This window comes from Borostomias antarcticus (assembly GCF_949987555.1).
Source record: "Borostomias antarcticus genome assembly, chromosome: 17".
Classification (NCBI taxonomy): domain Eukaryota; kingdom Metazoa; phylum Chordata; class Actinopteri; order Stomiiformes; family Stomiidae; genus Borostomias; species Borostomias antarcticus.
In genome coordinates this window covers 19,939,802-19,964,346 of record NC_140250.1, presented here as the reverse complement: position 1 = coordinate 19,964,346, position 24,545 = coordinate 19,939,802, and the positions used below count along the sequence as shown (strand labels likewise).

Sequence of the window (24,545 nt, the reverse complement as noted above, 5' to 3'; positions counted from 1 at the left end):
ACTCAACCCCAACACCAGCTCACATAAAAGCATCACTAAAATGTAAAACGTATTGATTAACCGTGTGGGAGAGACACTATCGCTCGCTCTCTCTCTCTCTCCGCGCCAGAGCCTTGCCCAGAGACAGGCCTGGCAGTGTGAAAGTGGCACATCAACCCCGTCAGCCTGCCCAGATACTATCTGAAGTGTGTCTGACAATGAGGCCACGACAACAACAATGGCGGTGCCGTTGGCACGTTGGTACTGTTGGCATGGCTACGGCCGTGTGTTCAGCCACTCGGGGAGACGGATGAAGAGATAAGACACTTTGAAAAGACACTTTCTCATCACCGGGGGATTTGTATTCATCGTGTGACTGAGCTCTGTGCTGATTGGAGCAGCCGTCCCCATCGTGGCTCTGCCTAATCAGCGCCGACAACAATGCCGTCTCTCTTACAACACGCGCGCGTGCGCAGTCGCACACACGCACACGCGCGCTCAAACAACGCCTCAGAACTGCCCTGACAACAACCGGAAGGTGTTTCAACTTCAATCTCCCTTTGATACCAATGAAAGAGCTCAGAAACTAAGAGCCGAAGTTCCCCCTCGAGACGACGGGCTATAAAAGAAACAAGACCGATCAGACATGAAACGATTGTTTTTCTTCCTTCTCCGTAAAACACCTCAGGTCTGATCTACAGGGGGCTGTCAGAGGAGGCATTCCGCTTCTAAATCAAGCTAACTGCTCTCTTCCACCAGCGCTACGCAGAGCAGGGGGGCAGGAGAGGGATTAGAGGCAGGGCATGTCTTATCGCTCTGGCGATGCCCTTGAACTCCTCACTCTCCAGCCAGGAGCGACCAGACTGGACCGGAGCAGCGCGACCTCTTCTTCCTCTAAGCACACGGTATCTTAGTCACCATCTCCACCTCCAGCACTCGGATCTGTTGCTTCAACACAGATGTTAACAAAAAAGGGGCCGATGTATGAAGACAAGAACACAGCAGTAGCAGAGGTCAAAAAGACAAAGCTCTCCTCATCTCAAAGCCCTCCTCTCCCTTGGCTCCTGCACACACCCACACACAATGCATATAGTGACACCTGCTGGTCACTCTAGGAACTACCTCTGAAGAGATTAATTTTGCTGCGCCCAACATGTTTAATAGAGCTTGAAGGTTCAGTTAACACAAGGAATCTGATTGGGGTCAGTATGATGGATCCAGACCCAGTTGATGTGGTCTATTGTCCCCAGATGTGTGGACTAGTTTAGGGTATAAAACGCACCAGATCTGCTTGCTCAGGAACAAAAGAACACTTAGAGTGTGGTTGCCATGATATGAGGGGACTGGTCAACTAGACCTGATGATCCAGCCGATATCTGAGATGGAAACTTGGCTCAGGACAACCCTGCTTGACTACGATTATCCCTGGAGCGGTATGAGCAGGCTTGTCATAAAGAACTAGTGATTAATGGAGTCAGTCAGTCAGCCAGTCAGATCTAATATAGTGCTCAGTCAATACTCCAGTGTGCACTTTTAAGGTTTCAACACTTTATTACAACCCTAGCAAATCACAGGGCTTCTGTCCGACCGACGCCGGGATGTGATTTTATATGAGCGGAGGAAATACTGGTAGCAGAGCAGCTGGCGTCCTCCCGGCCTGTAATATATCTCTGTCTCCTGTAAAGCGCTCTCTGTCCCAACGGGCTCTCTTGTTCAGCGTCGCACGCCTCAGTCTGTCGGCACGTGACTCGCGACTCGTCGGATGAGCCGGATATAAACCAATCTAGTCAGGCTCTCCTCTCTAGGACCAGATTCAGCCTCCAGAACAGCCGGAGTTCTTCATGGCATGGATTCAACAAGGTGGACGACGGCGTGACACAGTTGTAAACAGCTGTTATTTGAGCAATTGTGGCCTTTTAGTTAGCTTAAACGACTCTGGCCATTCTCCTCTGATCTCTCTCATTAACAAGGTTTCTCTTCTGATCTCTCTCATTAACAAGGTTTCTCCTCTGATCTCTCTCATTAACAAGGTTTCTCCTCTGATCTCTCTCATTAACAAGGTTTCTCCTCTGATCTCTCTCATTAACAAGGTGTTTCACCCACAGAACCACCGCTCGATGGATGTTTTTTTTGTTTATCGCACCATTCTCTGTAAACTCTAGAGACCGTAGTGCATGAAAACGCCACGAGGGCAGTTAGAGCCACCATGTCTGGTACCAACAATCAAAGTCTCTCAGATCATGTGACTCGCCCATTGTAATGTTTGGTTGAACAACAACCTCTTCACGGTGCTTGCAACACATTATAAACCATGATGCTTTATATATTCAGCTGCAGCTACGTGATTGGCTGTTTGGAGGAGGAGGCTACTTGCGTTAACGAGCAGGCGTACCTAATAAAGTGGGAGCTGAGTGTACTGTATGTCCTCAGCTATTTAGCCAGTGTAAAAGTCCCAGCAGGCCACAGCCATAGAGGTTATAGAGAGGTTATAGAGAGGTTATAGAGAGGTTATATAGAGGTTATAGAGAGGTTATATAGAGGTTATAGAGAGGTTATAGAGAGGTTATATAGAGGTTATAGAGAGGTTATAGAGAGGTTATAGAGAGGTTATAGAGAGGTTATATAGAGGTTATAGAGAGGTTATAGAGAGGTTATAGAGAGCTCAGCGAAGTCAGTTCTGCTCCATGCAGATCGTGTCATGCTCATACATGGTAGAGAGGTAGACTAACACCAGGTAGAGAGGTAGACTAACACCAGGTAGAGAGGTAGACTAACACCAGGTAGAGATGTAGACTAACACCAGGTAGAGAGAGAGGTAGACTAACACCAGGTAGAGAGGTAGACTAACACCAGGTAGAGATGTAGACTAACACCAGGTAGAGAGGTAGACTAACACCAGGTAGAGATGTAGACTAACACCAGGTAGAGATGTAGACTAACACCAGGTAGAGAGGTAGACTAACACCAGGTAGAGATGTAGACTAACACCAGGTAGAGAGGTAGACTAACACCAGGTAGAGAGGTAGACTAACACCAGGTAGAGAGGTAGACTAACACCAGGTAGAGAGAGGTAGACTAACACCAGGTAGAGAGGTAGACTAACACCAGGTAGAGATGTAGACTAACACCAGGTAGAGAGGTAGACTAACACCAGGTAGAGAGGTAGACTAACACCAGGTAGAGAGGTAGACTAACACCAGGTAGAGATGTAGACTAACACCAGGTAGAGAGAGAGGTAGACTAACACCAGGTAGAGAGGTAGACTAACACCAGGTAGAGAGGTAGACTAACACCAGGTAGAGATGTAGACTAACACCAGGTAGAGATGTAGACTAACACCAGGTAGAGAGAGAGGTAGACTAACACCAGGTAGAGAGGTAGACTAACACCAGGTAGAGAGGTAGACTAACACCAGGTAGAGAGGTAGACTAACACCAGGTAGAGAGGTAGACTAACACCAGGTAGAGAGGTAGACTAACACCAGGAGGAGAGGTAGACTAACACCAGGAGGAGAGGTAGACTAACACCAGGTAGAGAGGTAGACTAACACCAGGTAGAGATGTAGACTAACACCAGGTAGAGATGTAGACTAACACCAGGTAGAGAGGTAGACTAACACCAGGTAGAGAGGTAGACTAACACCAGGTAGAGATGTAGACTAACACCAGGTAGAGATGTAGACTAACACCAGGTAGAGATGTAGACTAACACCAGGTAGAGAGAGAGGTAGACTAACACCAGGTAGAGAGGTAGACTAACACCAGGTAGAGAGGTAGACTAACACCAGGAGGAGAGGTAGACTAACACCAGGTAGAGATGTAGACTAACACCAGGTAGAGATGTAGACTAACACCAGGTAGAGATGTAGACTAACACCAGGAGGAGAGGTAGACTAACACCAGGTAGAGAGGTAGACTAACACCAGGTAGAGATGTAGACTAACACCAGGTAGAGATGTAGACTAACACCAGGTAGAGAGGTAGACTAACACCAGGTAGAGAGGTAGACTAACACCAGGTAGAGATGTAGACTAACACCAGGTAGAGATGTAGACTAACACCAGGTAGAGAGGTAGACTAACACCAGGTAGAGATGTAGACTAACACCAGGTAGAGAGAGGTAGACTAACACCAGGTAGACAGGTAGACTAACACCAGGTAGACAGGTAGACTAACACCAGGTAGAGATGTAGACTAACACCAGGAGGAGAGGTAGACTAACACCAGGTAGAGAGGTAGACTAACACCAGGTAGAGATGTAGACTAACACCAGGTAGAGATGTAGACTAACACCAGGTAGAGATGTAGACTAACACCAGGTAGAGAGGTAGACTAACACCAGGTAGAGAGGTAGACTAACACCAGGTAGAGATGTAGACTAACACCAGGTAGAGAGAGGTAGACTAACACCAGGTAGACAGGTAGACTAACACCAGGTAGAGAGGTAGACTAACACCAGGTAGAGATGTAGACTAACACCAGGTAGAGAGGTAGACTAACACCAGGTAGAGAGGTAGACTAACACCAGGTAGAGAGGTAGACTAACACCAGGAGGAGAGGTAGACTAACACCAGGTAGAGATGTAGACTAACACCAGGTAGAGATGTAGACTAACACCAGGTAGAGATGTAGACTAACACCAGGAGGAGAGGTAGACTAACACCAGGTAGAGAGGTAGACTAACACCAGGTAGAGATGTAGACTAACACCAGGTAGAGATGTAGACTAACACCAGGTAGAGAGGTAGACTAACACCAGGTAGAGAGGTAGACTAACACCAGGTAGAGATGTAGACTAACACCAGGTAGAGATGTAGACTAACACCAGGTAGAGAGGTAGACTAACACCAGGTAGAGATGTAGACTAACACCAGGTAGAGAGAGGTAGACTAACACCAGGTAGACAGGTAGACTAACACCAGGTAGACAGGTAGACTAACACCAGGTAGAGATGTAGACTAACACCAGGAGGAGAGGTAGACTAACACCAGGTAGAGAGGTAGACTAACACCAGGTAGAGATGTAGACTAACACCAGGTAGAGATGTAGACTAACACCAGGTAGAGATGTAGACTAACACCAGGTAGAGAGGTAGACTAACACCAGGTAGAGAGGTAGACTAACACCAGGTAGAGATGTAGACTAACACCAGGTAGAGAGAGGTAGACTAACACCAGGTAGACAGGTAGACTAACACCAGGTAGAGAGGTAGACTAACACCAGGTAGAGATGTAGACTAACACCAGGTAGAGAGGTAGACTAACACCAGGTAGAGAGGTAGACTAACACCAGGAGGAGATGTAGACTAACACCAGGTAGAGAGAGGTAGACTAACACCAGGTAGAGATGTAGACTAACACCAGGTAGAGAGAGGTAGACTAACACCAGGAGAGGTAGACTAACACCAGGTAGAGAGGTAGACTAACACCAGGAGGAGATGTAGACTGACACCAGGTGTCATGGTTCTCAGAGATTCAGTCTACAGGACAAATTATAGCTATTAGCAAATTCTAAAATATTATTTCTTTGCATTGGCGCAATGGAGACGCAGTGCCTCAGGTACAAAATAAACTGTAAAATCAAAGTTGGCGTTTCTCAGCAAACTCTACTAAACTTTGTATTAGGGGGAGATTTTCTCTGTAATGAAGGAAACATAAATCAAATTTTCTCTGTATCCCTCCGCAAATTAGAGCAGCCTGGAAGCTCGATGATTTTGGTCTTTATGAGTATTACATTAGTTCGCTATAAAAATAACTGATGGGGCTCTTTCGCTGACTCAGCACCTACAGGGAGAGGAAGTGGGAAAATACAATGAGCTTTTACCTGCTCTGAGCAGCGCCAGATCAGAAAGCCTAACATCCCATAATTCAATAGTTGAGAGCTCTCTATAACTCAACGGGGCAGAATACAATTTTCCTCCTGGTGTGGAATCCTCTAATTCCTCCCCTGAATGGACCCTGCTGTGAAATACATCTGACAACTTACACAATAAGAGAGGTGATGAAATTACCTTTTATATTCCCGTTATTATTGAGACGACCTTACCTCCACCTCTGTAATCTGAAAAGACCTGAAGGAACACTGGCCATATCTGAAATGATGACACTAGAACGGCCATATATATTTTTATGTTGTTTGCTGATTTAAAGTATGGTTACTACCGTGTGAATGAAAGCTTCCGCTGATAATAGAGAATAAAAGAAGCAGAGAGAAAGGAAGACACTGGAAATATTCTTAAAATGCTAGAATCTAAATGGAACTAGAGGGGCTTTCACTCAAGAGTGCAGACCCCCCCCCCCCCCCCCTCCGTCAACAGGTCTCCCAATTCCATGTCCCCCCCCCCTACCTTTCCTCCCACCTCCCACCCCCACCTCTCATGTGCTGTGCTCTCCTCCTGGCTTTCTGAATTGGTTACTGTAGCACCACCTGTAGTTTCCTCTTTCTGCTTGACATCTTTCCTCTCCAATTTACAAAACGTTGCTAGTTTTGTGAAGACTTCCCATTCACATCCATTAACAGCCAAGCAGAGCAGTAGTGGAGGGAGGAGTGGGCTGGTTCAGAGTCTGCAGACAGTAGTTTACAAGATGTACATTTCAGATGGGAGTTATACAGCCAATGACATGTTAAATCTATAGTCTATAGGCGAGTTTTCTTTGAAGTCAATCATTTTAATGTGCAGACACTATTTTCATCCACCTGAAAGTGTCTGCAGTTTACTTTGAATGCTTGAAGTTTACATTATCGTTTAAATGCAAGTTGAGACACTAGTCTATATAACAGGTCTCACTGTGTTGCTTGGCAGTAAGCTATTTCTATTACGAGCTATTACGCTCACTTGATCAGAAGTGGGTCGCGCACATCCCAAAATAATTAATAAGGCAGGTGCTGGACTAAAAAAGCATATGTACCAAAGAAAGTAAGAGTCCGCACACTGTAGATCCCTGGGGCGGAGGTCATTATAACTAGGGCGGAGGTCATTATAACTAGGGCGGAGGTCATTATAATCTATGGCACACTGTAGATCCCTGGGGCGGAGGTCATTATAATCTATGGCAACTCAGCTTGGGAGGCTATGATTGAGCTCTAATGCAATACAGCAGGCATACCAACACACACCTTTAAAAGCACAAACCATCATCAGAATGACTTAATGAATCATAAATGTGTTGTATTAGGTGTGCTGAAGATGTAAAACTATCTCTTTGAGACCTGCTAATTTAGCCTGTTAGCGATAGTGAACACAACATGTATCACAGCTCAGTCAGCCCCTCCCCTCATCTCATCAATGGAAACGATCGGCACGCCCAACCAGTAGACATGTTATTTATATTCTATTCAACAAACTTCCCCTACAGTCCACCAATAACACTGCCCCAGCATGCCTGACTGCCATATTGCAAAGTTCAGGAGGTGAGCGCCACCTTTGCGTGACATTCTCGTCTTGGATGTGCACACCCAGGTCCTGGAAAGTCCCCCCCCTTTCCCGGTCAAGGTCCTCCCTATGGCTCCTGCAGAGGCCCCGTCATCCTCGTGTCCAGTTCCATGCCACCATGTGTCGAGCTGTCCCTATCAAGTCACCTCCCCCTCCCTTTTTATTCTCGTCTCATCTTCTGCTTAGCGGCTCTACCTAGTTTACTCTTCATTCTTTAGGAGCCTGTCTGCTAAGTGTCTTATTATATGATACACTTAAATATCCTATTATGGACTACAGGGATAACTAACACATAATGGCTTACCACGTAGGCAACTGTAACAAAGTTACATCTCTGTAACTATTTATCTACTCTACAACGTTTATTACTCAGTAAATGTTCTTAGCCAATAGACTAAAGCATTTTCCAGGAGCGCGCTCGATCCGTCTCGTTGAGAGAGGTCAGGGAATATTTTTTACAGCTTTTTCGGCCCTTGGGTGAAACTGTTTTTTTTGCTTCCCTCTGGAAGATGTAGGGGTAGGCCCTGTGTCTAGTCTGATTTGATCTGACTTGGTTCAGTTGGGCGCCTCCGACCACACATGGGCCTTGAGGACCACACATGGGCCTTGAGGTGTTTTACGGCTGGGATGTTCAGGTCAGGTCTGAGGCTGCGGGTCTTACCATCGTCTTACTTCCTGGTCCTCGAGGGGGACACTCCGTAGCGCGGTCCCGAGCACCATGAAGAGGGCGGAGAGAAGCAGGGACACCCGCAGACCTGAGACAGGAGAGGGGGAGGAGAGAGACACGAGGAGGGGGAGGAGAGAGAGGTGGGGAGTGGGGAGAGAGGTGGGAAGAGGGGTGGGTCAGGGGAGGGGAAAGGTCGAGGTAGGGCAGAGGGAGAGAAAGGGAGACAGAGAAGGTGGAGGTCAGAGGCAAAAAGTTATAGTTCCTTTATAAATCACTTACGCCCCCAAACCCCCCAAACATCCACTATGGACTATGCACGCACACGCACACACACACACACACACACACACACACACACACACACTTCTCTTCCTCATTGAGCAAAACTAGCGGTCCAGCTAATTCCGGCTACTAGCGTCTCTACTTTCAGTTTCAAACACAAGACATCCTCATTTCAGGGAACTCTCTCCTCTTCCTCGTTCTCCTGATTCCTCTCAGCAGACGTGTTGTTGAGTCAGGTGACCTGCTGACACGTATGCTCCAGTCAATGACAACAACAACAAGTAACCATGGTTACATAGCCAAGGGGGAAATACTAATCTGTACTTAGGAAACAGGATGAGTAATGAAACGTATGTCTAGTAGGCTAACAGTAGGCTTCATTAGGAGTGAGAAGCCAAATACCTTGCTTTAAGACATCTCAAATGTTGGTTTCTATACGCTTTTTTACGGAACAACTTTAGTTATTCAGAACAGAACTCCACGTTCCCGTCAATCAAGCAGCTCTCCGCTCTCTCTAAAGAGACAAGCAGGTAGTGGTGCCTCCGGTTCTTTTGTATACAAAATACTTTGATTCGCTTCTGGTGCAAAGAGCTGTCTGTGTCTACTTTGCCCTACATAACATACCACAAGGTATGAAGCTTCAACGTTTTAAAAGAAAGTGTAGAGAGTGCAAATAAGATAAGTGTACATTTTTGGGGGGAAAAACTAGATTAGCAAATAATTTCCTATGTGATACTGTGTCCTGTATACAGAATACACATCATCTTTCTGACAGAGTTATTGCATTGTTTTATTTTGTGCATAAGACAGAGAAGACTGGTGCTGCTATAAATTTATTTTATGTCTGTTTTATGCACTTCAATTATTTTTTAAGGTCTGTTTTTATACTGTGTTGCCAGAGTGCCAAAGACAAATTTCCATTACATTTAAATTTAAACAATAAAGTTTTTCTTATCTTAACAACCCCATCTTCCTGACAGCCTCGATAGATACATATTATAGAGTAAATTAAGGCAGCCAGAAGCTTAATAAGGACACAAAATTAAATACACACAATACAATTTTTGCAATACAAACAATAACTAGAAAGGGTGCTCAGAGAGCACAGGGCTCTGCCCATTAATGCATTCTGTTGGTGTAATCGAGCTGAAATGGTCACTCACTCCTCAGTATAAATATAGCACACTTGCACCATTGAAGAATAAGCTACAGTACAGGTAAGTAAGTAAGTAAGTAAGTAAGTAAATAAAAGGAATCTTGAATAAAAGGGATTTTGAATCCTGAATAGGCAAACTGCAGGCGGCCCAGTGCGTGGGAGCCTGGGGGTCTGAGGAGAGGGAAGAGCAGCTGCTCCAGGGTCTTCTGATGTTAATGGAACCGGCCTGGTGTCGTCCACAGTGTGGGGACCCTCCCAGGTCGCTGGCTGGGTTAAAGATGACTTCCCCCAGCCCGGCTCCACAGGCCACCAGTAGTCTTGGGCACACCTCGTCTGGACCGGCGGCTTTCCTGGGGTGAATCTCCCCAGCTCTCCTCTGGCCTGATCTACTGATGATGTGTGTGTGGGGGGGGGCTGACCTGGTCTGGTGTGCTGACAGGTGAAATGTGGAGAAGGGGGGGGGGGGGGGGGGGCAGTGCATTGTCTGTGCTGGTAGCCTGGGGGAGGTGGGGGGGTGATGGCTGGACAGTACAAGCTGGAACAGGGCAGGTGAACAGGGCAGGTGAACAGGGCAGGTGAACAGGGCAGGTGAACAGGGTAGGTGAACAGGGCAGGTGAACAGGGCAGTCGAACCGGTTACAGAAGAGGTTGAACTTGCTCTCTCCATGTTTCCATCTGTTGAACTGCCATTCCTCGGCTTGCAGCCCGTGATGATCTTCATCCCCTCACAGACCTTCCTCATGTTCTTCTCCTGCAGGTCTTCCTCCACCATCCTCTCTCTCCTCCTGAGGAGTCCGCAGAACTCGATCTCCAACTCAAGCTGGAGCTCGAGTTCCGTCTGTGCGCTCCTCAGCTCCGCCTGGTTCTGGTCCCTGAAGGACCTCTTCTTCTTGTTGACAAGGTCCTTGACAACGCTGGTCATCCAGGGCTGGTCGTTAGCAAAGGAGCGCACCGTTCACAGGAATAAAAATGTCCATGTGTAACCCATATGTTTCTGCTTGCACAGGGGTGGATTTGAACCTGCGTCTCCCGCACTGCAAACACCGTTCTGACGAGTTACGCCGATGAAAAGCTAGCGGTTTGTCGGCGCGGGTGGACGGTAGCTTATTTATACTGGGAGAGTGAGTTTAACCAAAAACTCGCTACCTACAGGACTAGCGAGGACTCTGTTTCACTCGGTTGTATGCAAAGGTTCAGGTAGTCCTCAATGTGCTCTCCATGTGCTTCCTGTAGCACACTAGACATGTAGACCTAATGGGGCGGCTGTAGCTCAGTTGGTAGAGCGGGTCGTTCAATGATCGAAGGGTCAGCTGTTCGAATCCCAGCTCCGACTGTCCACATCCACCTTGAGCAAGGTGACACCTAACCCCAAATTGCTCCCAATGAGCAGGTTAGCACCTTGCATGGCAGCTACCGCCATTGGTGTGTGAATGGGTGAATGAGAGGACATTGTAAAGTGCTTTGAGTGCCGCTAAGGTGGAAAAGCGCTATACAAGTGCAGTCCATTTACCATTTAATGCACAGCACCAGCCTGACGAGGTGTGATTTCCTCTCTTTGGATAAACTGCCATTCCCAGTATTTATGTGCTTAATTTAAGCCCATTAAAGATACGCCGTTATATAGATCTACACAATTGACTCTCAGATGCCACAGAGAAAATCAACAGCGGTTTTGGACTATTATTCCAGGCCTAATAGAGAAGTCACAGTCACAAGCCAAAAGCCACATTTCAACATGGAGAGCTGAGCTGGAGCAGCGCCAGCAGGAGTGCATCCATCCTCTACCATAGTCACAAGTCCTGACTCATAATGAGGATCCTTAACCATACAGTCACAAGTCCTGACTCAGATGGGGAACTTACTGGACACTTTCATCGTCAGGATGGAACAGTCATTTAGCTAACACTTTTATCCAAAGCGACCAATAAGTACATTTGTCTAGAGTGAACCAACCTAGCGTGGTCAGATTGTATCAGTCTGTCATCTAATTGTCTTCTAGGTGTTGGCTGCTACAGTCAGGTCAGGTGACATGGAAGAACTGCGGTTTTAAAGCCTGCTGGTTTGTGTAACTTGCTCTCTGACTGGTTTCTTTACTAGAAACATTTGACATTTCCCTCCTCTACGTTGCTCCAAAGCTTGGTGGATCTCACCTGTTCAACACTTCCAAGAGGTAGAAACATTCCACCAAGGCAGACATCATTACTGAAACATACTCTGTGTCATACCGTCATAGTGCAACCCAAAACGCGTGTGTGTGGGGAAAGGCACGCCTATATGAAATAACGCGCTGTTCCTTTTGTCAGAGGAACAGAAGAGGAGGCATGTGACTGACACGTCTGGGCACATGGGTTTCCAAATGGGTTAATGTTAAAACTCGCTCATAGTTCAATCGTTTAATCCGAGACTTCACTGGACTAGTCTTATGTAATGATACAACTGGACTAGTCTTATGTAATGATACAACTGGACTAGTCTTATGTAATGATGCAACTGGACTAGAGTCTTATGTAATGAACAAAATGATGATAACATGACTGTATGCGACCAATCTCAATCTATAGGCCTACTTGCATTGTAGTAATGCCCCCACAGAACCGCTGTAAATGTAGGATACAGTATAGGTCAGTCCTCTGATCAGTATTGAGTGCACTGATTTATAATTGTTGATAATCATTGTCCAGCACTATTGGTTAGCTTCTAAGTCCAGTGCTTTAGAGATTCCGCTAAGGCTTATTAATGTATATGATACGTGGAACAATTATTTGTAAGAGAGTCATCACACCAAATAAACACAAACTCTGTCTCGCTTGTGCACGGAGCTGCATACACCTCAATAGTCAAATTCACATATATATATATATATATTCACAATAGCCTATGGACCAGCACATAACTTTCCTCGAACAACAACTCACCTTTTTTGTCCATAAGCCACATAAAGAGCAGCCAGGGAGCGAAGCCCACCGGGCCCCACAGAACCAGCACAGCGATGTCATGGCTGGTGAACCCGTATGCCCGCTTGGCAGAGTTCTGGATGGGGCCCCAGGTGTTCCACACCATCCCCTGCATGAACCCCAAACACGAGAACAGGCTGAGAACCAGCCATCTTCTCCCGTAGACCCTGCTGGGCTGGGTGTTCGTCTCGGGGTGGGAAGGGAGGAGAAGAGGTTCTCTTTCCTCGGTGCTCGGTCCAGCACCCATCGCATCTGCTTCAGTCTAGCTGTGATTTAAGTCTGTGGCTCGATTTCCAATTGCACAATGAGAAGCTGTCTAGCCACAGATGTTTATCAGCTGCTCAGAGAAACAATAACAGCCCAAGTCATCGCTACAATTCGTATGACTGCGCATGAGCGGAAGTGGTAACTATTTTCGAAACTGAGCTTCTTCGTTCTCCATTTTGGCTCCTGTTTGAACTGATTCGGTTGGTGTTTTCGTACCACGGTTGAGCCAGAATGGCGTTAGTTTCCTAGTAGGAAAAAAGGGTATCTAGCTTACATGTGAGCTTTGTTTACTTCCTTTGACGTGAAAGGTACAAGTTTATGTGCACGTGTAGATGACCTCATTTACAAGTTCTAAGAGATCTTGTGGATCTAAGAGATCCTTGTATTCCGCAGTGCCTGGTGAGGAAATGTATGTTAGACATTCGTGTCGTATGCATTAACGTTTCGAATTGCTATCTTTAATTCGCTTATAGCTGCATGTCTAGACATTAGTGAACTGTATTCCATTCCACAACTCCTGTACATTTAACATTGTTCGACCAGAGCTTCTGGGTATTCAGATTCCACAGAGACACATTTCATTGGGTAACTTCTTGCCATTATCATTTACAGACTTTTGTATCAGAATTTTACCGTAAATCATATAGATTTACTCACAGTAAATCTCTCTCTCCATTTTGCATGCTAGTCAAGCCATGTCTGCCAAGCCCTTCAGCCCAGAGGAGGTGCAGAGGATCCTGGGGTCCCTGCAGAGCCCTGCAGTCTTCATCAATATGACCAGTGATTGGCCAGTTCTCCATTGGACGGTGGACCACCTGTCACACTGCCTTGGTCAGAAGACCATGCGATTCAGGCTGGGAAGAAAGCAGGAGACACACAGTAAGAGAAAGAGAGAGCGAAAGATCTGCATCTTCAGCTCTGCACAATATCTGCAGCCTGTCTAGTGAATATGATGTAACTGAGTGACTTGTGAGTCCCAGTAGTGGGACTAGTGGTATCAAGTAGAGGGTGAATGAGAGGCCATTGTAAAGCGCTTTGAGTGCCGCTAAGGTGGAAAAGCACTATATAAGTGCAGTCCATTTACCATTTACCATTTCCAAAGCGAACTGGGGGGGCCGAGTGGTTCATGAGTGTAGAAAACGTTGAGAGGGGCGTTCATGTTAAAACTGCGAGTAGTATCTCGTAAATCACGACTTCATGAGCCTCCTCACAGGAGCGTAAACAGTCCCCCCCAAGGGGGACGTCCATATTAGCGCAACTCTTAGCGCGTCTGCCTCACAAGTGGGTTGGAATCCCACCCTGGGCAAGCCCTCAATGGGTTAGATTGGTGCCGTGACCCAGATGGTCAGTGGTGTGGAGGGAGTTTAGAGGGGTGAGTGTAACCGAGTGACAGTGTCTTTGTGAGTCCCAGGTAGTTGGTTAAACTCACTTCTCAAAGGAGCACTAACATGGCCTGGAAGCCAGACGTCCGTGCAAAAAAAAAAAAGAAGCTTTTTCAATACAGTCTGGTCTTCTATCCGCCCAGAACAATTTCACTGAGTGGGGGTACTTCCCTTTAGCTACTAATTCAGCCAGTGTAACAAAATGTTTGCCAAATCCAGTCAGAAGAACAGCGAAAAACATCTGAGAAATTCCACTAGTGTATACTGTTGTTCTTGTTTAATTTTTGTCATTGATTCTATTTCTGCAATAATTGCAATTATGGCTGTGTTTATTCTACTAAAGTGAACATTACAGCTCGTTGCTTCGGGAGACTGTTTTGCCGGCGGCCTGTATTTCATTTTCACGCATCAACTACAGGAACCAATCAGGGGCCGCGTCCCCACTGGGAGACGGAACATCAGTTCAAACACAGTCCCTGATTGATCCACTACTCGTTTCAGAAAACGCTCTGGGCGGCTAGAAGTTCAGACTGTATAGCAAAACCTTTTCTTTTATTATTTGTGAGAAAGTCTGTCTTCCAGGCTAGCGCTAACGGTCCCTCCAAGGGGGGCGTCCCTATTGGCGCAACTGTTAGCACGTCCGCCTCACAAGCAGGAGAGCGTGGGTTTGAGTCCCGCCCTGGGAAAGCCCTTAACATGGGTTACATGAGGAACGGTCGTGAACCCTCCTGTCCATCTCACTAGTCTTAAAGGTGGGATAGGTAGTTTGCTTTTGGCTTTATTTGGTAAAATTGGCATAATATCCTTTCAGCTATCAGTAACAGAAGTGCTCTGACAATAAACTTGGATCTCCTTGTCTATCGCTGCCTCTGTATTTTGGATTCAAAGAATGCACCGCGCCCGAATGTATTGACCAATCAGGATCTCTATCTCGTCACACCTACCAGTCATGTTTGGAGGGAGGGACTACATCATGATTGACAGGAGGGAGGGGCGGGTTCTTTTGTAAAAGATGACCAATCTCCAAAATTCCAAATTATCCCTTTAATTGAAATTCAGTCACAGCCGTTCAGAGCAGGCTAGTGGTATCCATCTTGCGTGGCTACAACGTGTTCTTCATCTTTCCCCTTGGCTTCATGTTGAAATCACTCTCTGTTAGCCTACATTAGTTAATGGACGTCTGCAACAGAAAAAACAAACACCTCCATGAAGAATAGATGGAGAAGAATAACACTGGAGAGCATTGAGCCTTCTCTGTCCATCTCTATCAGAGGCCATCATTAGCACTACACTTTCATTGGGGTTGCTGTCAATTTTTATTTATCTGTATTTATTTTGCCTTCCATCTGCTGCTTAAAAGTCTTAAATCATTCTGTGGTTAACAACTGAGAATGTGCTGTCTAATATAAATGCATAACATAGAGCCAGTTTATGAGACTGATATATCATTTTTTACAGCCACTATAATTTCTGATAACAGGTAACAAAAGGGGTAATTTAACATAGAATTTGATTATAATTTCCATTACTGCCTCATTGTTCAACCAGAAAGGTCAAACTAAACAGCCGCAGGCGATTGATTACACAACTCCTCCGTTCAGAAGCTCCCTGTATCAACCAGGTCTCAGATTATCATCACACTGATACACTATACTTACACAACTCCTCCATTCAGAAGCTCCTGGATCAACCAGGTCTCAGATTATACATTCAGAAGCTCCTGGATCAACCACGCTCTCAGATTATACTCACACTGTTCTGTTGCATCAATTTATTGATTTGGTTAATTACTTAAATAATTGTCCCTCTTGACTCATACCCTCCCACCACCAATCTCTCTCTCTCTCTCTCTCTCTTCCTCCCCTTCCTCCCTTTCTCTCTCTCCCTCTCTGTCTACCTCCCTTCTCTATCTCTCTCTTTCTCTCTCCCACTTCTCTGCATCCTCTCTTTCTCTCTCTACCTCCCCCTCTCTTTCTTTCTCTCCCATCTCTACCCCCCCCTCTCTCTCTCTCTCCCATCCATCTTTCTACCTCCCTCTCTCACTCCCATCTCTCTCTGTCTCTCTCATCCTGTATTTAGCTCCCCTGTTTGAAACCCAGTGCTCGTATGTGGAGGCTAGTCTTGGCCAGTTCCTGTGCTGGGTCAGTGGAGATACTGGGTCAGGCTCCACGCCGTTCACTGACCATCCTCTCCAGGAGTACTGGGCCTACGCAGACTACAAATACATCGCTATGCTGTTTCAAGACCAGCCATTGTTGTTCAAGGTAAAAATCAGTCTCCTGTCTCCTCTTTGTCAGCACAGCGCTTCTGTGATGTGTTTAAGTGGTCAAGTCACAATCAATAGCCCTGCCCCTAGATCACTCTAGTGGATTAGAGCGCTGTGTCTGATGCATGGGCTTGTCTGGCCTGTTCAAAGCACACTTAGAGTATGGTCCTCTGAAATGTTAGGAAATGTTATTTGAGCTCGTGAGCTGAACTGATTTAACCAGAATTTTAATTTTCTCAGTGTGTCAATGTCAAGTAAGTGTTTTTCCATCCTCCATCAATTAATTTAATCACTGCAGCAGGTGGAGAAACTGACAAAGTTTAAATTGATTTTTTTTTTTTTTTAACAAAAGGGCCAAAATTTAGCTTTCAGCGGACGTTCTCCCAACTTTTAATGATTTCCTGGCATGTGACAGACACTTTAGATCAAAGATTTATTCCTTCAAAAGATGCTTTCTTTCTTTCTTTCTCGGCCTTTGATCCTCAGTCCGGTCAAGACGTGAAAGTCCATTCTAGTCGGTTTGTCCCCAGATTCTTTCATTTCCCTCAAATGATAATAAATGTGCGTAGGTGGCCTCGTATTCTTCACAGGTTCTGACCAGATTCATGCCTTAGAGACGGGCAGACAGAGGTCTTTAAATGATGAATGGCACCATTTAAAAGTTGCTGAAAGCCATAATAGTTCAGTCCATCATTTACAGCCGCCTGAATATGGTAATGAGTCCATTATCCAGCGTTCTGGGCAGAATCTCTGAGTGTCCCGTCCACCGGCTCTGTGACAGGAAGTGACTGACAGCCAAGATTGTTTGACAAACTGCCTCCAGACAACAAACATCTTGGTCTCTACTCGCTCCCCAGAGCTAGTCATCCTATCACTGTCAATTAGGCCTCTGATCAAGTGATGAAGACGCATCCATGTCACATTTGAGCGTAGTTAAAAGGGGTTGTGTTAAAAGGGGTTGTGTTATCAGTCACCATCACACCCTATCATCGTTGAACTCGTCACTGTAAATGAGGGAGACCTCAGTGCCTTTACGAGTATAAATGAAGGATTGAAAAATGAAAAGGTTTTCATCACGATTACTCACGTTAGGAAATGGTGTGTGTTGTGTCTTGTGTTATGACTCATTAATTCATTATGATTATTGCATATATATAATTGTTTTTTTGTTTTTTTTACTCAATCAGTGATCACTTTCTTATATATGAGTAGATGAGAGTGATAAGTTCAGTTCAGTAAACCCACACAAAACACACAACACTATACAGGTGGTGAGGTGGTTGTGTGTGTCTTCCAGGATGTACTCTGGTCTGAGTTTGGCTACCCGGGCCGGGGCGGACGAGAGAGCACGCTGTGGATCGGCACCGAGGGAGCCAACACCCCCTGCCACCAGGACTCCTATGGGTGTAACCTGGTACTGCAGGTGCAAGGAAGGTGATGATTTTAACGGACTAGAGCACAGTCACACAAACACACACACACTCGCCTCACAATACCACACACACACTCGCCTCACAATACCACACACACACTCGCCTCACAATACCACACACACACTCGCCTCACAATACCACGCACCTTTTGACCTTTTCAATCCAGCCCTGTGTGGTGCCAGTGGATCTTCCCCCCCCTCACTGAGGAAATTGCCCAGTGGATTAGAATGAGACGATCCCAGAAGCGTTTGAGCCGAGGGGGTGTCGGGGGGCGGGCGGGTCATACTAAGGTGCCAAAATGAATTTTAACGATATCTTAACGGGGGGTGTCTATTTTATGTGTTTTTCTACCAGGAATTCAAATCTGTGCTTATTTTTTGGATAGGACCATTCTTACCTACATCATTTTGCATTTTAAAATTGCCAGTTCCACTCAAGTGGAAATTCTTTTCTTTTATTCTAGGCTACTGTAGGCCTATTATAGGCTAGGCTGTATGAGTTTAGTTGGCTATTTGATTGCAATTTTGATGCATTTTCACAAGTAATTATGGGTATTTATCGGTCTATTATGAGTCTATATGAAACAAGTATACCACTTATTGAATTTGGTGCATTTTAACATATGTTTCAGTCATCCGGTCATTTCAGAGATACGAACGACCTTCGGTCCCGTTGCGTTCGGATAAGTGGGGTCCTACTGTATTTGAATTCCTGGTTAAAAAACACATGAAATAGACCCCCCCCCCCCTCAGTTGATTTGTGAAAAAAATAGTATGACCCGCCCTACTGGAAATGGAGGCTGCAAATCGGCAGAACGTGTTTGACTGGCAGTGGCCTGGCCGCCATTTACCCCTCCAGACTGAGGAGAGAGAGAGGCCCTGGAAACCCTGGAAACAGCCTCTCTCTATTATCTTGGGGGCTGGAGGGGCTGAGTCACCTGGGGAAAGAATTCAGATCCGTTTTGCCAGGCTGTGAAAGAGAAAGTAATTTCTCGAGGTCCCCCTTGGGAGAGGCAGGTGAGGTGAGGTGAGGCTCTTTTGAACCGCGAGACGAGGGCTGTTTCCCTGTGTCGGGGGGGGGGGGGGGGTCTTATCTCTCCACAGCCTTCACAGAAAAACATCAGTCCTATCTAGCTCCTCATAATTGGTTGTTGAAGTATCTCAGACTGAGGTGATCTCTACTGTACCAGCCCGTGTCCTCAGCTGAGCTGCCCCTTTGTGTTTTCAACTAATCACAGCATTCTCACAACGGGATATTACCCTCCACCCTGACAGAGGAGCCCAGATATTATAACATACGGTAGTGACTTTGGAATCAATCCAAAAAAGAAACCTGATAGTTGATTTTATTATATATTATATACAATTTGTTTATTTGTTAAAATTTGTTGTCATGCTGATGCATTGTTGTATTTTTTCTATGAGCGAGCCCAGCTGTATTCAACGTCAAGTTTATTTCTTATAAAAAAATCCACATACCTGTACCATGAACGATGACATGTTGAAAGAGACGCTGCGTGTGTCCAGGAAGCGCTGGCACCTGTTCCCCCCGGAGGACACGGACAGCTTGTACCCCTGCAGGATCCCCTACGAGGAGTCCAGCGTCTTCAGCCTGGTGGACGTCCTCCGGCCCGACCTGGGGAGGTACCCTGCCTTCACACAGGCCAGGGCCCACGTGGTCACCCTGCAGCCCGGACAGGTGCTTTCACTCTCTCACGTCACCGTCTGAAGGGACACGGACACAGGTTCGTCCCCTGGCTACTCTGGCCCTGGCTACTCTGGCCCTGGCTACTCTGGCCCTGGCTACTCTGGCCCTGGCTACTCTGGCCCTGGCTGCTCTGGCCCTGGCTACTCTGGCCCTGGCTACTCTGGCCCTGGCTACTCTGGCCCTGGCTGCTCTGGCCCTGGCTGCTCTGGCCCTGGCTACTCTGGCCCTGGCTACTCTGGCCCTGGCTACTCTGGCCCTGGATACTCTGGCCCTGGCTACTCTGGCCCTGGCTACTCTGGCCCTGGAGCTGCGCTGTCCCAGTAGGACCCACAACCACCACCACCACTGAGACACTTAGCAATATTTCACCTGTCAGCTCAGATGAGATACTGCCTGCTACACGCTGATCTCCAGATCAGCTATTGATAAGTCTGTCTTAGCAAATCAAACAAAGCTCGCAGCGTTCCCCTCCTCTTGTCAAGCCTGGAGGAATTAAGACCCTGGGGATCAATACAGCTGCCCGCTTTAATAAAAACAACAGCCACTTTGTGAATGGCTCATCTGAGCCTGATATTCAGACTGCAGGGAAGGTCACACACTGCCCCCTAGTGGTTAATACCCAACACTTGATGTGTCGCTGACCTGGGTTGAACTTTCTGCTCCAGTAAACTATTTATCCCCCCCCTTGATGGGCTCTGTTCCCCGCTCACCTGAACCTATGTTGTGAGGCGGTACCTGAATATTTGAGCTGTTATGTTGTGAGGCGGTGAGGTGTATAGTGCGAAGCTCCGCTTTTACGACGTAACCGTCGTTCTACGTCGTTTTAAAGTAAAACATTAATTTTTTAAAATTTGTATTAGAAATGCTTGCCTGCATATCTGCTTATGACAAAACAAATTGTTTATATTTATGTCTGTATATGACAAGGTAAATACAGTTGGCATAAATAACCCCAAAATTTCCAGTTTATTCCCATTAATTCCCAGGGAAAGTTTCCAACTTTAAATATTCCCGGAATTTTGCGACCCTAGATTGATTTGTATTCAGATCTTTATTGGTCACATGTAAACGTACAGTGTGCAATCACAGTGAAATGTTGCTGTATTGCATTGGATTGACCTTTGACCTGGTTTCACATCCGGTGTCCCTCCTCCAGGTGCTGTACGTGCCCAGGCATTGGTGGCACTATGTAGAGTCTCTGGACCCTGTCACCGTCAGCGTCAACACCTGGACCGAACTGGTAAGCTCCGCCTCTCCTCCCCCTTCTCTCCTCCCCCTACTCCCGCTGCCCTGGAGCTCCCCTGTGCCCCCCAGTTTCTCCCTCTCCTCCTGCTGCCCTGGAGCTCCCCTGCGCCCCCCAGCTCCTCCCCCTCCTCCCGCTGCCCTGGAGCTCCCCTGCGCCCCCCAGTGATGGATGTTAAGAGAGGGCTAGGTTCGCCTGGTGATGTCTGCCTGGGCTCTGAGTAATGAACAGGACGCAGGGTAAAGATACTCTTGTCAGGGTGATTTGTGAGTGTGCAGGGGCAGGAGTGTGTGCTGAATAAAGCCCGTCTGCCGCCCGTCCCCGGTAGTGGATCAGCTCCGATGCCACACGGATAACGGCAGCTTCTGCAAGGTCACAGTCAATTACACAAGGCTCTCCGTCACTCTCGTCTTTATCACCGCGTCCGCTCCCTGCGGACTAACGCCCTCGGCTTCCTCCCTTTGACACAGGAAGTGGATGACGACGCGAGGGTTGGCGAAGCCCTCATCAAGACCGTGGTCTGTGCTCTGAAGGCCACTCCCAGTAAGGACAACAATGACGACTGGCTCAACCCCACTGAGGTAACGTAGCCGGTTACCAACACACCCCGAGATCCTTTGATACGGTGCGCTTTCAAATCAAATCAAACTTTATTTGTATTTATCTCACTTGGCACACCAGGTGGGCGGGGTTTGGACTCACCTGGTGAAAAAAAACAAGTGTACTCTTTGACGTTTCATTGCAGGAAGAGGTGCCGTCCCACACGGAGAACCTGCAGTATCTGACCCTGGCGGTCCAGGCCTGCCTGGAGAGAAGAGAGAGGAGCCGGCGCAGTGACCAGCAGAGCCTTCGCAGTGACCAGCAGAGCCCGCGCAGTGACCAGCAGAGCCCTCGCAGTGACCAGCAGAGCCCTCGCAGTGACCAGCAGAGCCCTCGCAGTGACCAGCAGAGCCCTCGCAGTGACCAGCAGAGCCCTCGCAGTGACCAGCAGAGCCGGCGCAGTGACCAGCAGAGCCCGCAGCCAGGAGGGCCCAGAGCAGCCAAACGGGACTCCCATGGACAGGCCAGGAGCAGCAGCAGCTCTACGCCGTACACCGTCCCGTTCGGACCTCACCTCATCCCTGTCCCTCCCAACGAGGACCATCCACACGACACGCAGGGACACCGCCAGAGAGACCGCGAGACAGAACCACGGGAAGACCGTGCGTCCGCCCCCCGAGCCCAGAGCAGCAGGCCTCACCCTGACAGAGGAGCCCAGAGCAGCAGGCCTCACCCTGACAGAGGAGCCCAGAGCAGCAGGCCTCACCCTGACAGAGGAGCCCAGAGCAGCAGGCCTCACCCTGACAGAGGAGCCCAGAGCAGCAGAGCCCAGAGCAGCAGGCCTCACCCTGACAGAGGAGCCCAGAGCAGCAGGCCTCACCCTGACCAGCGAGGGGCTGAAGGCGCTTCTACTTCAGGTGAATGTAGAAGCCCAGTCAGAGAGGAGGGGTCTGGGGACACTGCACAGGCCCTAGGACACGCCCCCATCAGCACCAACGACCTATTAGAGTGCCTGGTGCACCCTGATGTCATCACCCGTGTCACTGAGCTCCTGTTAGAAAGACAGAGCAGGCACCCCAACAGCATCGCCTCTTAAACTTCTCTCATTATTATGCAAATTATAAATTCCTGTTTTTATACTGTAGAATAACAGTTTAAAGTGAATCAACTGTTCTCAAACTTGAGAATCAATGGAGTTGATTCAAGTCATTGTTGAAGCACTTGAGTCCTTAGAAACTCCGTCTTATCTTACCGAGGCTTTGACAGACTGGTGCAGGTGGTCTCTGAGGCTTTGACAGACTGATGCAGGGGGTCTCTGAGGCTTTGACAGACTGATGCAGGTGGTCTCTGAGGCTTTGACAGACTGATGCAGGTGGTCTGAGGCTTTGACAGACTGATGCAGGTGGTCTCTGAAGCTCTGACAGACTGATGCAGGTGGTCTCTGAGGCTCTGACAGACTGATGCAGGTGGTCTCTGAGGCTCTGACAGACTGGTGCAGGTGGTCTGAGGCTTTGACAGACTGATGCAGGTGGTCTCTGAGGCGTTGACAGACTGATGCAGGTGGTCTCTGGTGCAGGTGGTCTGAGGCTTTGACAGACTGATGCAGGTGGTCTGAGGCTTTGACAGACTGATGCAGGTGGTCTGAGGCTTTGACAGACTGGTACAGGTGGTCTCTGAGGCTGACAGACTGATGCAGGAGGTCTCTGAGGCTGACAGACTGATGCAGGTGGTCTCTGGATGCGCAGCAGTGATCTGGAGGTTTAGAGAGGCGCTGGTGAATTCCCTCCTGGCTGCCAGTAACCCCCTGATGGATGGAGGGTCGATGACGTCTGTGTTCAACACGGTTTTGATCAGTTCCATGGGTTCAAAGCCAAGAACAAGAATCATAATGTGGTGACTTATAATCTATGGAGATGGCGGTTGACATTTCTGACCAAGTCTGACCAATAGTTGTCTCACCAAATAAATGTGCCTCCAGTGCTTGTTTGTCTATCAGCTATTACTTGTCATTAGATCGTCTAAGAAAATCGATCATTGGGGTCCAACATAAACTTTCTCTGCTTGTTGAGAAAACAGTGCAGCAGAAATGTCAGCCTAAATGAAACATGTCCAACCCTAATCTCTCTGAGACCGGCGCTCAGAACAGTCACATGTCCAACCCTAATCGCTCTGACCAGCAATCAGAACAGTCACATGTCCAACCCTAATCTCTCTGAGACCAGCACCCTAATCTCTCTGAGACCAGCTCCAACCCTAATCTCTCTGAGACCAGCAATCAGAACAGTCACATGTCCAACCCTAATCGCTCTGACCAGCAATCAGAACAGTCACATGTCCAACCCTAATCTCTCTCAGACCAGCACCCTAATCTCTCTGAGACCAGCAACCAGAACAGTCACATGTCCAACCCTAATCTCTCTGAGACCAGCAACCAGAACAGTCACATGTCCAACCCTAATCTCTCTGAGACCAGCACCCTAATCTCTCTGAGACCAGCACCCTAATCTCTCTGAGACCAGCAACCCTAATCTCTCAGAGACCAGCAATCAGAAGTCACATGTTGATGTAGGTTCTCGTTCCCCAACGAGCCACAGCTCTAACGATGTGATGATGCCAGGCCTAAGTGGTTTGGTGATGAATGAGCTGTGAACTGTCTAAAGAGTGATGGATGAAATGTCTCCCTCCCTGGTACTCAACTGTCTGTAATGCATATTTAATTCATAATAGATGGAAGCCCTTCCTTTCTTAACTACGAACAAAAAAAAATAAACATGCATATTCCACTAAGAGTGCTTTGCTTTCTAAAACCGCAAGCATGACTCTTAATACATGTTTGGGCTTTTTACAGAGATGACTAAATTGTAAGCGCTCTTGTGGAAGTGTCCTTATGGTATCTTTCATCAGGTGCATGAACCTTAAAAATGTAACAATGAAAAATGGAGGAAGACTCGCTCACTGATCAGAACAAATGGAAGGGAATATCCACACGGAGGTTAAAGGATGTAAAAATGTTCTGTATTCTTAATTCATGATGCTATAAAAAAGATAAAGTGCTACCATAGTGAAACAACAAAACAGAACAGAGAACAGTTAATGCTAGCACTGTATCTTTTGTAGAGCATGATTTAAGAATACAGAATAATGTTGCATCCTTAAACCTCTGTGTTTATTCCCTCTGTTCTTATCAGTGTGTGTGTCTTCCTCCATTTTTCATGGTCTTTTTACAGTACTTGTACTTC

General features: G+C 47.2%; 2 protein-coding genes across 3 annotated transcripts in view; one reads left to right on the top strand and one right to left on the bottom strand.

Annotated features, from left to right (window-relative positions):
- slc49a4 (solute carrier family 49 member 4) overlaps nt 1–12,733 on the bottom strand; it is a 49,287-nt gene extending 36,554 nt beyond the window's left edge. Inside the window, exons 1-2 of the mRNA XM_084452180.1 lie at nt 12,430–12,733; nt 8,071–8,164 (exon numbers count right to left, since the gene is read on the bottom strand). Of these exons, the coding sequence (XP_084308306.1) occupies nt 8,071–8,164; nt 12,430–12,715 (380 nt within the window). The 5' untranslated portion in view covers nt 12,716–12,733. The remainder of the gene's footprint in view (nt 1–8,070; nt 8,165–12,429) is intronic.
- Nucleotides 12,734–13,046: 313 nt separating this feature from the next.
- On the top strand, nt 13,047–22,830 carry hspbap1 (hspb associated protein 1). Of its 2 annotated transcripts, none has more exons than XM_084451756.1 (9): nt 13,047–13,144; nt 13,424–13,614; nt 16,197–16,381; nt 17,681–17,817; nt 19,343–19,514; nt 20,680–20,763; nt 21,237–21,347; nt 21,512–22,582; nt 22,805–22,830. In XM_084451756.1, exons 1-8 carry the CDS (start codon nt 13,068–13,070, stop codon nt 22,400–22,402), a joined length of 1,848 nt encoding a protein of 615 aa, XP_084307882.1. In that variant the 5' UTR covers nt 13,047–13,067; the 3' UTR covers nt 22,403–22,582; nt 22,805–22,830. The 2 variants fall into 2 exon arrangements, with proteins under 2 accessions (XP_084307882.1, XP_084307883.1); XM_084451757.1 differs by having other exon boundaries at nt 13,073–13,134.
- Nucleotides 22,831–24,545: the final 1,715 nt, after the last annotated feature.